General features: G+C 43.3%; 1 protein-coding gene across 2 annotated transcripts in view; it reads left to right on the plus strand.

Annotated features, from left to right (window-relative positions):
• The window catches only part of Arhgap35 (Rho GTPase activating protein 35), a 115,869-nt gene that overhangs the window by 43,717 nt on the left and 59,223 nt on the right, over window positions 1-12,929 (plus strand). For both annotated transcript variants that reach the window (XM_004867085.4, XM_087200541.1), the window contains exon 2: window positions 3,529-7,404. In XM_004867085.4, the coding sequence (XP_004867142.2) occupies window positions 3,721-7,404 (3,684 nt within the window). In that variant the 5' untranslated portion in view covers window positions 3,529-3,720. The remainder of the gene's footprint in view (window positions 1-3,528; window positions 7,405-12,929) is intronic.

Genomic DNA, 12,929 nt, shown 5'->3' on the forward strand with positions numbered 1-12,929 from the left:
AGCTGTGCTTTCTGATTCATCCCCCATCTATCAGTCACACTAACAGGTGGTGTTCTGACTTCTGGTGGCACTGCTATGAGTTGGGCACACACGAGCATATGAGAGTTGTAGAAATGTAGGTTCCTACCAGATAGAAACGAGAGTCAAAAGAAAATTGCTGTCTGTTGATTTTGCATTCTCTTTGTGGTTGTCTCAGGAGACTGTTCATTTGAGCGTGTAAGAAACAGCTGTGCAATATAAACCCTAGTAGCCTGAAGACCATGTATGTTGAGGCAACCAGGCTAATTACTTATTTCAGCTGGAAAGTTGCTGAAGACTCTGGAAGACATAACATGAAGTAATAACATGTTGTCACTTCAGCTGTTGAAACTTTAGGTCATTTAGGGTGTTACTTTTCAGCCACCTTTTTGGCTTTAAAATGGATTAATCTAGTTCCTGTTTACTTGCTCATGCATCTAGCCCATCTTCTTGCCACACACTCCTTACTCTAGCTAGTTCCCCTTAATTGGTCCTGAGTTTTTCTGGGGAGAAAAGGGCCTCTGTACATGTCATTCCGTCTGTCTAAAATGCCCTGTATATTTCTAAGTATCACCTGAGATGAAACTTCTCCAGAAAGGCTTTCTTCAGTGTTAAAGCCTGGGTTTGGGGACCCTTTCATATGCTTCATAGTTACTTGATTATTCAATCCTTTAGAAACTGTGCAAGCATAGGGCCTGGGATCTAGCTCGGTGGTTCCCCCGCCTGCCTCAAAAGCACAAGGTCCTGAGTTCGATCCCTACTACAAAAAAAAAATTAAAGAAATTGTGCAAGCACTGTGCCATGGAGGGAGGACACAGCAGTGAACTTGACAGCAGTAGCTTTATCCTCAAGGGGTTATGTTCTTGTCAGGGAAACTACCACATACTCATACCTTAAGAATTTTTTAAAATTTAGGAATAATTATAACCTTATAGAAAGTCACAACAATAGAACAAAAGTAATATGCTGTACACTTTACCCAGGTGTGCCTATTGTTAACATTTTATTCATTTATGTTCTTACCCTTTCTTAATATATACATTTTTTTTCTGGACCACTTACATATGTTATAGCCCTTTTCTTTAAAATACTTCAGTATATATTTCCTAAAAGGGATATTCCCGCTCATGATAGTTAGCAACTTCATAAATTTACATTGAGGGCCAGGGATTTAGCTTAGTGGCACCTTGCCTGCCTGACAAGCACAAGGTCCTTAGTTTGATTCCTGGTACCGAAAAAAAAAATTTACATTGATACTTTTTTCCTGGTTTATCCTCCCTATATTACTTTTTGTTGTTGTTGTTGTTACCAGGTATTGAACTCGGGTCCTTGTGCTTTTGAGGCAGGCAGTGGAACCACTGAGCTAAATCCCTGGCCCTTTATTCTTTTTAAAAGTTGTGTAAAATACATATTCATAAAATTACCATCTTAGCCATTTTTCCCTCTACAGTTGAGTGGAATTTAATACATTCATAAAGTTATACAACCATCACCACCATCTATCTCTAAAACTCTTTGCTTTTCTAAAACTGAAACTCTCCCCATTAGTAAGTCTCCATTCTCTCTTCCATCTAGTACTGGCAGCCACCATTCTGTTTGCTGTCTGTCATTACTCTTAGGTACCTCATATAAGTGGAATCATATTTATCTTTTTATAACTATCTTATTTTACTTAATATTATATATTAAGAGTTCACTTGAGGCATGTGTCAAAATGTCCTTCCTTAAGGCTGAATCATATTCCACTGTATGTATGTACCACATTTTCCATATCTTTTCATCTGTCAGTGGACGTGTGGGTTGCTTCCATGGTTTAGCTTTGTGAAAAATGATACTGTGAATGTGGATATACAAATACCTGTTCAGGACCCTATTTTCAGCTCTTTTAAGTGCATACCCAGGAGAGAAATCACTGGGTCATGCACTATTTTAAATTCCTGCCAACATCACAGAAAGAATTTAATTACTTTATATCCTCTCTAATAATATTTTTTCTTTTTTTATTGGTTTAGTTGATGTTGAACATCTTATGTATTTATTGACCATTTTTGTGTCTTTGAAGAAATGTAGTTCAGGCTGGGCGTGAACTCACTATGTAGGCCAGGCTGCCTCAAACTTGCAGCAATCCTCGTGCCTTAGTCCACCAAGTGCTAAAATTATAGATGTGGACCACCACACCTGGCAGGATTGATTGATTGATTGATTTTGCAGTACTGGGGATCAAACTCAGGACCTTGCCAGGCAAGCGTGGTGCCACTGAGCTACACCCCCGGCCCCAAGACAGGATTTATTTTTATAATTTTCTTTTCAGATTATTTTGTGTTCGTATGTAAAACTGCAGCTGATTTTTGTGTACTGACTTTGTTTAAAAATACTTTTCTTGATATTCCATTTATAGTTTAATGTTAATTGATCTAGTGTCCAATATAGGATTCGTTTCCTCCTCTGGTACAGGATTTAGTCTAGCGTTAGATAATTATATTTAGATATAAAGTCTTTTCAGCCTCTCTTATCTAGAACATTTATATAGCCATTTTTGAGTTGTTGTGGGGTTTTTGGCCATTTCTTTTACTAAAATACTTTTAAAAACCAGAGAGCCCCCCCCCTTCTTAGAAAAAAGTATTTTTTATCAAATTTGAATGCTCATTTGTGTTTTATGTTTGATTGGATTCAAATTGTATCTTCTAAGCCATATTACTGCATAGTGAGGTATTTTGGGGGGAATACCACATCTGGAGGTTCACAATATCTTTGTATTCCTCATCAGTGATTTTAACTTTATTTTCCCCAAAGTATTGCCTTACTTCTCTACTGTTACTGCTATTTTTTTTTTCTTTTTCTGGTACTGGGCATCAAACTCAAGACCTTGCGCTTATGAGGCAAGCATGGCACCACTGAGCTAAAGCCCCGGCCATGTAATTTCTATTTTGTCTATGGTTGTTTTTCCTTCCTCTCTCCCTTGCAGCTAATTAATATATCAGGAGACACCTGAATTCTATATAAATATCCTGCTTCTCACCAAGATTTTCCATCTGGTCATGATTTTTGCCTGATTCAGTCGAATGCACTCATGTTTCAGTTTTTTGCAGTTCATTGTAATTTATTATTTAATTACTTTGGTATTCAAATTGTCCCAGATTTGGCCAGTGAGAAGCCTTGCAAGATGGCATCCTTGTCCTTGTGAGATGTCCTGTTATTTTTTCTTGCACAAGATGTTCCTGGATGATCGTGTACTCTCCTTGCGTTAGCCATTTTTCTAAGCAGTCCTCACTATCTTGCTTTAGGATTTAGCATATTCTTTGTTTATATCCTCCAGCAGTCTGGACTGTACCTCTTTGAGAGTACATAGATATCAGTCTTGTTCCCTTGTATCTCCACCTAGCATAAGGCCTGCCATATTAGATATTTACTAAATATTTGTTAAATGATTTTTGTTATAATTCAGGGTTTAAAATTGGGTTCCAAAATGATGCTGATGAATTGTTATTGTTTTTTTTCCCCTTCATTTAGGAAGAAATGTTGGCTTTTGGCAATAAGAAGGAGTAAAAACTGACCTCATAGTGGTGTACAAGCACTGTGGAACCTTACATTTTTGCTCCATGGGCAGCCAGCCTCCACTGGTAATGTCGAGAAGCCCTCTGCTCGACTGGAAAACACTGATCTGATCTTGGAAGTGGCTGATTGTGGCAGGATGTGTCGACGATGATGATGGCAAGAAAGCAAGATGTCCGCATTCCCACCTACAACATCAGTGTGGTGGGATTGTCTGGGACAGAGAAGGAGAAAGGCCAGTGTGGCATCGGGAAGTCTTGTCTTTGCAACCGCTTCGTGCGCCCCAGTGCTGATGAGTTTCACTTGGATCATACCTCTGTCCTCAGCACCAGTGACTTCGGGGGGCGAGTGGTCAATAATGACCACTTTCTCTACTGGGGAGAAGTTAGCCGCTCCCTGGAGGATTGTGTGGAATGTAAGATGCACATTGTGGAACAGACCGAATTTATTGATGATCAAACTTTCCAACCCCATCGAAGCACGGCCCTGCAGCCCTATATCAAGAGAGCTGCTGCAACTAAACTTGCATCAGCTGAAAAACTCATGTACTTTTGCACTGACCAGCTGGGACTGGAGCAGGACTTTGAGCAGAAACAAATGCCAGATGGAAAGCTGCTGATAGATGGTTTTCTTCTTGGTATTGATGTAAGCAGGGGCATGAATAGGAACTTTGATGACCAGCTCAAGTTTGTCTCCAATCTCTACAATCAGCTTGCAAAAACAAAAAAGCCCATAGTGGTGGTCCTGACTAAGTGTGATGAGGGCGTTGAGCGGTACATTAGAGATGCACATACTTTTGCCTTAAGCAAAAAGAACCTTCAGGTTGTAGAGACCTCAGCAAGATCCAATGTAAATGTGGACTTGGCTTTCAGCACCTTAGTGCAACTCATTGATAAAAGTCGGGGAAAGACTAAAATCATTCCTTACTTTGAGGCTCTCAAGCAGCAGAGTCAGCAGATAGCTACAGCAAAAGACAAGTATGAGTGGCTGGTGAGTCGCATTGTGAAAAACCACAATGAGAACTGGCTGAGTGTCAGCCGAAAGATGCAGGCCTCCCCAGAGTACCAGGACTATGTCTACCTGGAAGGGACTCAGAAAGCCAAGAAGTTGTTTCTACAGCACATCCACCGCCTCAAGCATGAACATATTGAGCGCAGGAGAAAGCTGTACCTGGCGGCCCTGCCATTAGCCTTCGAAGCTCTTATACCTAATCTAGATGAAATAGACCACCTAAGCTGCATAAAAGCCAAAAAACTCTTAGAGACTAAGCCAGAATTCTTGAAGTGGTTTGTTGTGCTTGAAGAAACACCATGGGATGCCACTAGCCACATTGACAACATGGAAAACGAACGGATTCCCTTTGACTTAATGGATACTGTCCCTGCAGAGCAGCTGTATGAGGCCCACTTAGAGAAGCTAAGGAATGAGAGGAAGAGAGCGGAGATGAGAAGGGCATTCAAAGAAAACCTGGAGACCTCGCCTTTCATAACTCCTGGAAAGCCCTGGGAAGAGGCCCGTAGTTTTATTATGAATGAAGATTTCTACCAGTGGCTGGAAGAATCTGTATACATGGATATTTATGGCAAGCACCAAAAGCAGATTATAGACAAAGCAAAGGAAGAGTTTCAGGAGTTACTTTTGGAATACTCAGAATTGTTTTATGAGTTAGAACTGGATGCTAAGCCCAGCAAAGAGAAGATGGGTGTCATTCAGGATGTTCTGGGAGAGGAGCAGCGATTTAAAGCATTACAAAAGCTCCAAGCAGAGCGCGATGCCCTCATTCTGAAGCACATTCATTTTGTTTACCACCCAACAAAGGAGACATGCCCCAGCTGCCCAGTTTGTGTGGATGCTAAGATTGAGCACTTGATTAGTTCTCGGTTTATCCGGCCATCTGACCGGAATCAGAAAAATTCACTCTCTGACCCCAACATTGATAGGATCAACTTGGTTATCTTAGGCAAAGATGGCCTTGCCAGAGAGCTAGCCAATGAGATTCGAGCTCTTTGTACAAATGATGACAAGTATGTGATAGATGGTAAAATGTATGAGCTTTCCCTGAGGCCAATAGAAGGGAATGTTAGGCTTCCTGTGAACTCTTTCCAGACACCAACCTTTCAACCCCATGGCTGCCTCTGCCTTTACAATTCAAAGGAATCACTCTCCTACGTAGTGGAAAGTATAGAGAAGAGCAGGGAATCCACATTGGGCAGGCGGGATAATCATTTAGTTCACCTTCCCCTGACATTAATTTTGGTTAACAAGAGAGGAGACACCAGCGGAGAGACCCTTCATAGCTTAATACAGCAAGGTCAGCAAATTGCCAGTAAACTTCAGTGTGTCTTTCTTGACCCTGCTTCTGCAGGCATTGGTTATGGACGCAACATTAATGAGAAGCACATCAGTCAGGTTTTGAAGGGACTTCTGGACTCTAAACGTAACTTAAATCTAGTCAGTTCCACTGCTAGTATCAAAGACTTGGCTGATGTCGATCTGCGAATTGTTATGTGTCTGATGTGTGGGGATCCCTTTAGTGCAGATGATATACTCTTTCCTGTTCTTCAGTCCCAAACCTGTAAATCTTCCCATTGTGGAAGCAGCAACTCTGTTTTACTTGAACTTCCAATCGGACTACATAAGAGACGGATTGAACTGTCTATTCTTTCATACCATTCCTCATTTAGTGTCAGAAAGAGCCGGTTGGTTCATGGGTACATTGTTTTTTATTCAGCCAAACGTAAGGCCTCCTTGGCTATGTTACGTGCCTTTCTCTGTGAAGTGCAGGATATTATCCCCATCCAGCTTGTAGCACTCACTGATGGCGCTATAGATGTCCTGGACAATGATGTAAGTCGGGAACAGCTAACAGAGGGGGAAGAGATTGCTCAAGAAATTGATGGAAGGTTCACAAGCATTCCCTGTAGCCAACCTCAGCATAAACTTGAGATCTTTCATCCATTTTTTAAAGATGTGGTGGAGAAAAAGAATATAATCGAGGCCACTCACATGTATGATAACGTTGCTGAGGCCTGTAGCACCACTGAGGAGGTGTTTAACTCCCCTCGGGCAGGGTCTCCACTTTGCAACTCCAACTTGCAGGATTCGGAAGAGGATATTGAGCCCCCGTCTTACAGCCTGTTTCGAGAAGACACATCACTGGCCTCTCTGTCCAAAGACCATTCCAAGCTCTCTATGGAACTGGAGGGAAATGATGGACTGTCATTCATCATGAGCAATTTTGAGAGTAAACTGAACAACAAAGTACCTCCGCCAGTCAAACCAAAGCCTCCTGTCCATTTTGACATTACGAAGGGAGATCTGTCTTACCTAGACCAAGGCCACAGGGATGGGCAGAGGAAGTCTGTGTCTTCTAGCCCCTGGCTGCCTCAGGATGGGTTTGACCCTTCTGACTATGCTGAACCAATGGACTCTGTGGTCAAGCCAAGGAATGAAGAGGAAAACATATACTCTGTACCCCACGACAGCACCCAAGGCAAGATCATCACCATTCGGAATATCAACAAAGCCCAGTCCAATGGCAGTGGCAATGGTTCCGACAGTGAAATGGACACCAGTTCTCTAGAGCGAGGCCGCAAGGTGTCCATGGTGAGCAAGCCAGTGCTGTACAGGACGAGATGTACCCGGCTGGGGCGGTTTGCTAGTTACCGAACCAGCTTCAGTGTGGGGAGTGATGATGAGCTGGGACCGATACGGAAGAAAGAGGAGGATCAGGCATCCCAAGGTTACAAAGGGGACAATGCTGTCATTCCATATGAAACAGACGAAGACCCGAGGAGAAGGAATATTCTTCGAAGTCTGAGGAGGAACACGAAGGTAAGATACCAAGTTAGGATGAATTAGAAAGTTTATACCAGTGATGGCAAACTTTATAGAGCTTTCAATGATACAAGTAGCCCACCGCAGCATGTGTGCCATAGGTTCACCACCACCTGTTTATACAGTGTCTCAGTGAGAGCTGATCGATGATAACGACTTTTCAAGAACAACTTAACTCTTGGGCCGGGGACTTAGCTCAGTGGTTTTGCCGCCTGCTGCACAAGCGCAAGGACCTGAGTTCGATCCCCGGTACCAAAAAATAAAATAAAATAAAATAAAATAAATAAAATAAAAGAACAACTTACTCTGATTCTGGTAAAAAAAAAAACAACAACACAAGGGCCAGGGATTTAGCTCAGTGGTTCCACTGCCTGCCTTGCAAGTACAAGGTCCCGAGTTTTATCCCCAGTACCAAAAAAAACCCCACAAAACAAAAAACCTGCTGTGTGTGTGTGTATATAGAGGGAGAGAAAGAGAATATTTATTCTTAGACCCAGCATTAAAAAGTTAGCAGTGTCTCAGCTGCTACTGGCAGCTCTCAAGTAGCTAGGACCTTGGGTAGATAGCCTGAGTTGTCTTTCTCTAAAACAACCATTAACCATCCAATTGAGCAAGTAGCACAGAACTTGTCAGTATCCTGACAAGTAGCCAAGCCAGCGACAGTCTGCTTGCTCTTTATTTAAACACCAGGATGCAAAATTGCATGCCCCACTCTCTTATTGCTAAACGTATGTATCATCCATATGTCTCTTCAATGCTCCTTCTTCCCTTTGCTGATCCGCAAAGGTGACTGTATTTTAGAGTAGTAAGAAATGGATGGTTATTTCCCCACCTAAACCAGTGATCCAGATGCATACATGAAAAAGAGTTGACAGTCTTCTAAACCTGTCTCATAGTTATAAAATTGGAGTGTCATCTAGTTCCACTGTTATATCCTTCAGTGAGTTGTTGCTTACAGCATTGAGAGCCTCAGATTTTCTTTAGGGATCACAAGTGGGCCAGGGAGGGAAAGAGAAGGGAAGAAGAAGTTAACAGTATGCATTATACATGTCAGGCCTACTCTGCCAGATGGAGGGGCAGCAGTCCCAAATTCAGAGGCAGGTGACTTCTCTTGGGTAGAATTGTAGTTTGTAGTTCTCAGGGCAGAGATCTATAGGTAAGTACCTTGTCTTCTTGGGCTTTGGCTTTGAGATAGAATTACTTCCCAGTCACCCCTCCCCCCACTTAGAGTAGGAGGAAATACTGTGTTTTTTTCAGAGAAAGACTGGAATAGAAATACAGTAACCCTTGACCAGCATTATAATATACAAAATGGTTTCCCTACCTTCCAAGTTTTTTTGTTCTCCCTTTCACAAAACAGCACAGAACAAAGTCACTTATTTAAAGGTATTACAGAGACCTTTGGAAAGAAAAGTTGCCAAAAACTTATGCTGTCTCAAGACATAACAGATCAGAAGATCCAGAGTCCTGGCTGCCTTGAGAGCTCACAGTTCTTTTGTGATGTTCAACATGGGAGGCCAGTCAGTGTCTCATGAGGAATTTTATCCACCTGTGCTTGGAGTACTCCTCCGTCACCACTGCCAGGAGCTTCCCGAGTTTCTTACCTGTGCAGTGTCAAGAAGAGAAGGGCAGTATCGTGTGTGTTCTGGTCCCTCCTGATGATTATTAATAAATATCAGTGCATTCTTCTCCTCTTTGATTTCCCCATGGTTTTTCCACTGGAGTTCTTTGTCTGCCTCTAGTATTTTCTCCAGAGGTTGGTGGGAGACAGACCCATCAAAAGCAGTCCTTATTTAGGAAGCAGAAGACAGCTTCCCAGTATGTCCCCAAAGCTCCCCTGTTTAGTGATACTGCAATCCAAACATTTTGTAGGTTTTGGCTTCTCTTCCTCCTCCGCTCCCCTCCTCACTTCTTCCTCCACTGATGCCAGAACAGCTTATCTGAATGCTGCCAGTCTTCTAATTTGTGGGGGTGTTTGCACACCTGGGAATTAGGGAAGTGTCATAATAGTGCACTGAATTACTGTGAAACATTTTTTTCTTGACTTCTGGTGACATTTTTGATACATGGTGAAAATAATGCTTTTTAAAACGCATTCCCAAGCAAGCCGAACTTTCATCAGCTCACTCGTGGTGGAGGCTTGGCGAGCATAGTGGGCTCTCAGAGCCTGGAAGTAGCTCTGCTCCTGCCAGTGCTCGGCTGCTTCCCTGAGGCCGGCTGCCGGCTCAGCAGCAGGTCTAGTTATGTGGGTCACACCCCTTAAATCAAAATGATTCCTCTGGCCCAGCAGTCCAGCAGCCAAGTGAGTAGAAGGTGAAATGGTCTTTTCCTGCCTTGGAGAATGGTGCTTTGGAATGAGTGTGGCTGCTTTGTTGTTCTGGAGCAGAGAAGGAAAGTCCTTGCCACCAGAGCAAACCTCCCATTTACATTGCTCCCTTTAATGCAGACTGGCACTTGTTTTATACTAGGAAAGCAGGGTTAGGATAGGATCAGGGCAGAGAATGCCAAGCCAGCCCCCCCTCCATGAGGGATTTGACCTTTGATTTTATTGGCATGACAAAGCAATACAACATTCATCTGAAGAGGACAAGCCCTGCACTCCGATTTCAGTTGGTCATTAAAAACAGCTCCTCCTGCATGTCAGACACCTCACAGGAAATGGCCAGCTCCTGTCTTGGCCTCACCTTGGCACCCAGCTGGGACAGCAAGACCTGCGCTGCTACTGAAAATGGGTCTTCTGCTGTACACACAGCAGAGAGCCCGTGCAGGGGAGGGGGTTCAGATAGGGCGGGGTGTGTTGATTAGCAGCTGCAGATCCCAACTTCCCTACTTCCTTGCTTGAACTTTGGGCATGAGTCACCTCTCCATGTTCTTTCGTACAAGGAGAACACCTTCCTCGGGTTGTGAGGAATGATTATGGAGAGTGGTACAGGTGGGGAAGCGCCACTATTGTTGTCATGTAGTAGATGTGGGAGAGGCACCAGCACTGGGTCAGGAAAGTCCGGGAGGTGGGATAGGCATGCTGTGAACTCAGATAAGGAGCAGCCACGTCTGGCCTAGCACTGTTCCCACCTTTTGTGTAAGTTTTAACTCTTGTGTTACTTAGCTGCTGTCTCAGTGCTTACCCTGGCAACCACTGTAACAAAACATAAAACCTATGGTCTGGGTAGCAATGTGATGGAAGAGAAAGAAAAATCACTCTCAGCACCCTTGGCTAATTTGCTAGATTAGTACTTCACTCTAAAACTGGAGTCAGAGTGAGGGGCGCGCTTTCATCCATCCTAATGAAAGTGCACACTGTAAAGCTGACTCTCCTGGGTCCTTTTCCCAGCGGAACCATTCAGCAACCCGCCCTCAGTGGGAGCCTTCCGCACTCAGCTGAATGAAATTGAAACTCTGTGATTGCACTTCAGCTGGGGCCGTGAATAGAGCTTTGTCTGAAGCGGTGGTGCTGCACATGGTCTCTGTCTCCCAATGCCATGTATTTGCAAAGATGAGGTCGGGATTGGTGGCTCTTATTTTATAGCCAAAAATGAGGCTGGGAAGCCTTTACTGCACAAATGTGCCTTTGGAGCTTGTTCAGATTGCTGAATTTGGTGTGATTGACCATGATTTAAAAAGAAGACATTATTGGCTATTTACTTTTCTAAAGGATGTGTTCTTGGGGGGGTATATATATTTGGTGTATAAAACTAAATGATAAAGAAAATCTTTTACTTCACTGTAGCTGCCAGATGACAAGACAACCTATTGAAAAGCTAACCAATTCAATCACGCATTGTTTGGTCTGTAAAGGCACCAAGTAACCAGTTTGACAGTTTGTATGCACCCCCCCACACCAGTGAATTGGCTTATTTCATGGGATTCAGTGAATTGGCTGGTTGTTGTGGCTTTGTGTGGACACAGCTCTCATTTTGTGAGGCCTAGAACAGAGTTAAAGTTTCTAGTGTGAATAAAAACCAGCTGGGGAATTGGACTGCTCACTCCTCTGGGAGGGATGTTGATTTTTGACAGACAAGCTAAACGCTATGAGATATGAGCTCTTTATAATCTACCAGGAAAGATTCACTGTGTTGCAGGAAAGGCTAGTGCTATTCAGTGAGCTTTAAAAACAAATAAATACCTTGGCCTTAAAAATGGACTGACTTGCCAGGTGCGTGGGACACTTCTGTAATCCTAGCTATTTGGGAAGATGAGGCAGGAAGATTGCAAGTTCAAGGCCAGCCTGGGCAAATTAGCAAGACTTTCCCTCAAAATAAAATTAGAAAAAAAGCTGGGGTGCAGCTCAGTGTAGAGCAGCACTTGCCTAGCATATGTGAAGCCTTGGGTTTAATCCAGTATTTTTTTTTAAAAAAGCGGGGGCTGGGGATTTAGCTCAGTGGTTCTGCCACCTGCCCTGCAAGCACAAGGACCCAAGTTTGATCCGCGGTACCAAAAAAAAAGCAGGCCGGGTATTTAGCTCAGTGGTTCCACTGCCTGCCTCCCAAGCACAAGGACCCAAGTTCGATCCCCGGTACCAAAAAAAACACCGACTTTACCTTTCTGATTCCTGAAATAGTTTTATCTTCCAAAGGAAGTACTTTGGCTGCAGCACACAAGCTCATTCATTCTCTTTGGAAGGAAACATTGAACTCAGTTCATGAGTGCCCAACAAGCACTTGTTCATGCCTGATGTCATAGGTGCCACAGGTGTGGGCACTGTGTTCATCCAGTTTATAGGGGTGATAATGTGTTGAGGATATGTGCATGTGTTTCTCATTACCAGAGAGGAGGTAAGGTACTGAGGAATTGTTTAACAAGGAGGCTTAGCCTAAACAAGGCACCTAGGAAAGCTTCCCAAGGAAACCATATCTAAAGCTAAGATTTTGAAGGGGAAGACAGGCAAATCAGGAAGATGGAGGCTTCATGGAGAGAGTTCTCCAGGAAAAAGTATGGCCCTCAGCTGAGAATCTGTTGAAATTGTTGCAGGAAGCCTAGCCTGGCTCTGCAGAGACATGAGGGAGAACCAGGCTGGATAATGGAAGGTGCACTTACTTTCGAGTATTTATTGAATATCTACTGCGTGCCTGGTGTTCTAATAGGTATTTGCATATCAGCTTTTCCCTTATCCCTCTTAACAGTCTCAGTGAAGTGATATTTTCATTCTGGGTTTTGTTTTTTGGGGTTTTGGGTTTTTTGGGGGTTTTTTTTGTTTGTACTGGGGATCAAACTCAGGCACACGGGTGCCACTGAGCTAAATCCCTGGCCATTTTTATTTTTTAGAGATGATGTAACTAAGGCTTAAACACCTTGCCCAAATTAATGTAACGTGGAGGTGAAGGAGCTGAGAATTTTGAACCTGGTCTTTTGATGTCTGTCCCCAGTGGGTTTTCAGAGCCCCAGCCTCTGCAAGAAAGCAGCTACTATTCAGTGCTCGGGCACACATGAGACCACTCAGCTAGTCCTTTCAATTTGTCCATCTAGACAAAGTACTTTGATTAGCCAGAGTCCACTTCCCAACACTGTTCCCTAAGAATGGCGTG

This window comes from Heterocephalus glaber, unplaced genomic scaffold, assembly GCF_053883595.1.
Source record: "Heterocephalus glaber isolate CG9 unplaced genomic scaffold, H.glaber_assembly_v1.0 deba00001744, whole genome shotgun sequence".
NCBI classification, from domain to species: Eukaryota; Metazoa; Chordata; class Mammalia; order Rodentia; family Bathyergidae; genus Heterocephalus; species Heterocephalus glaber.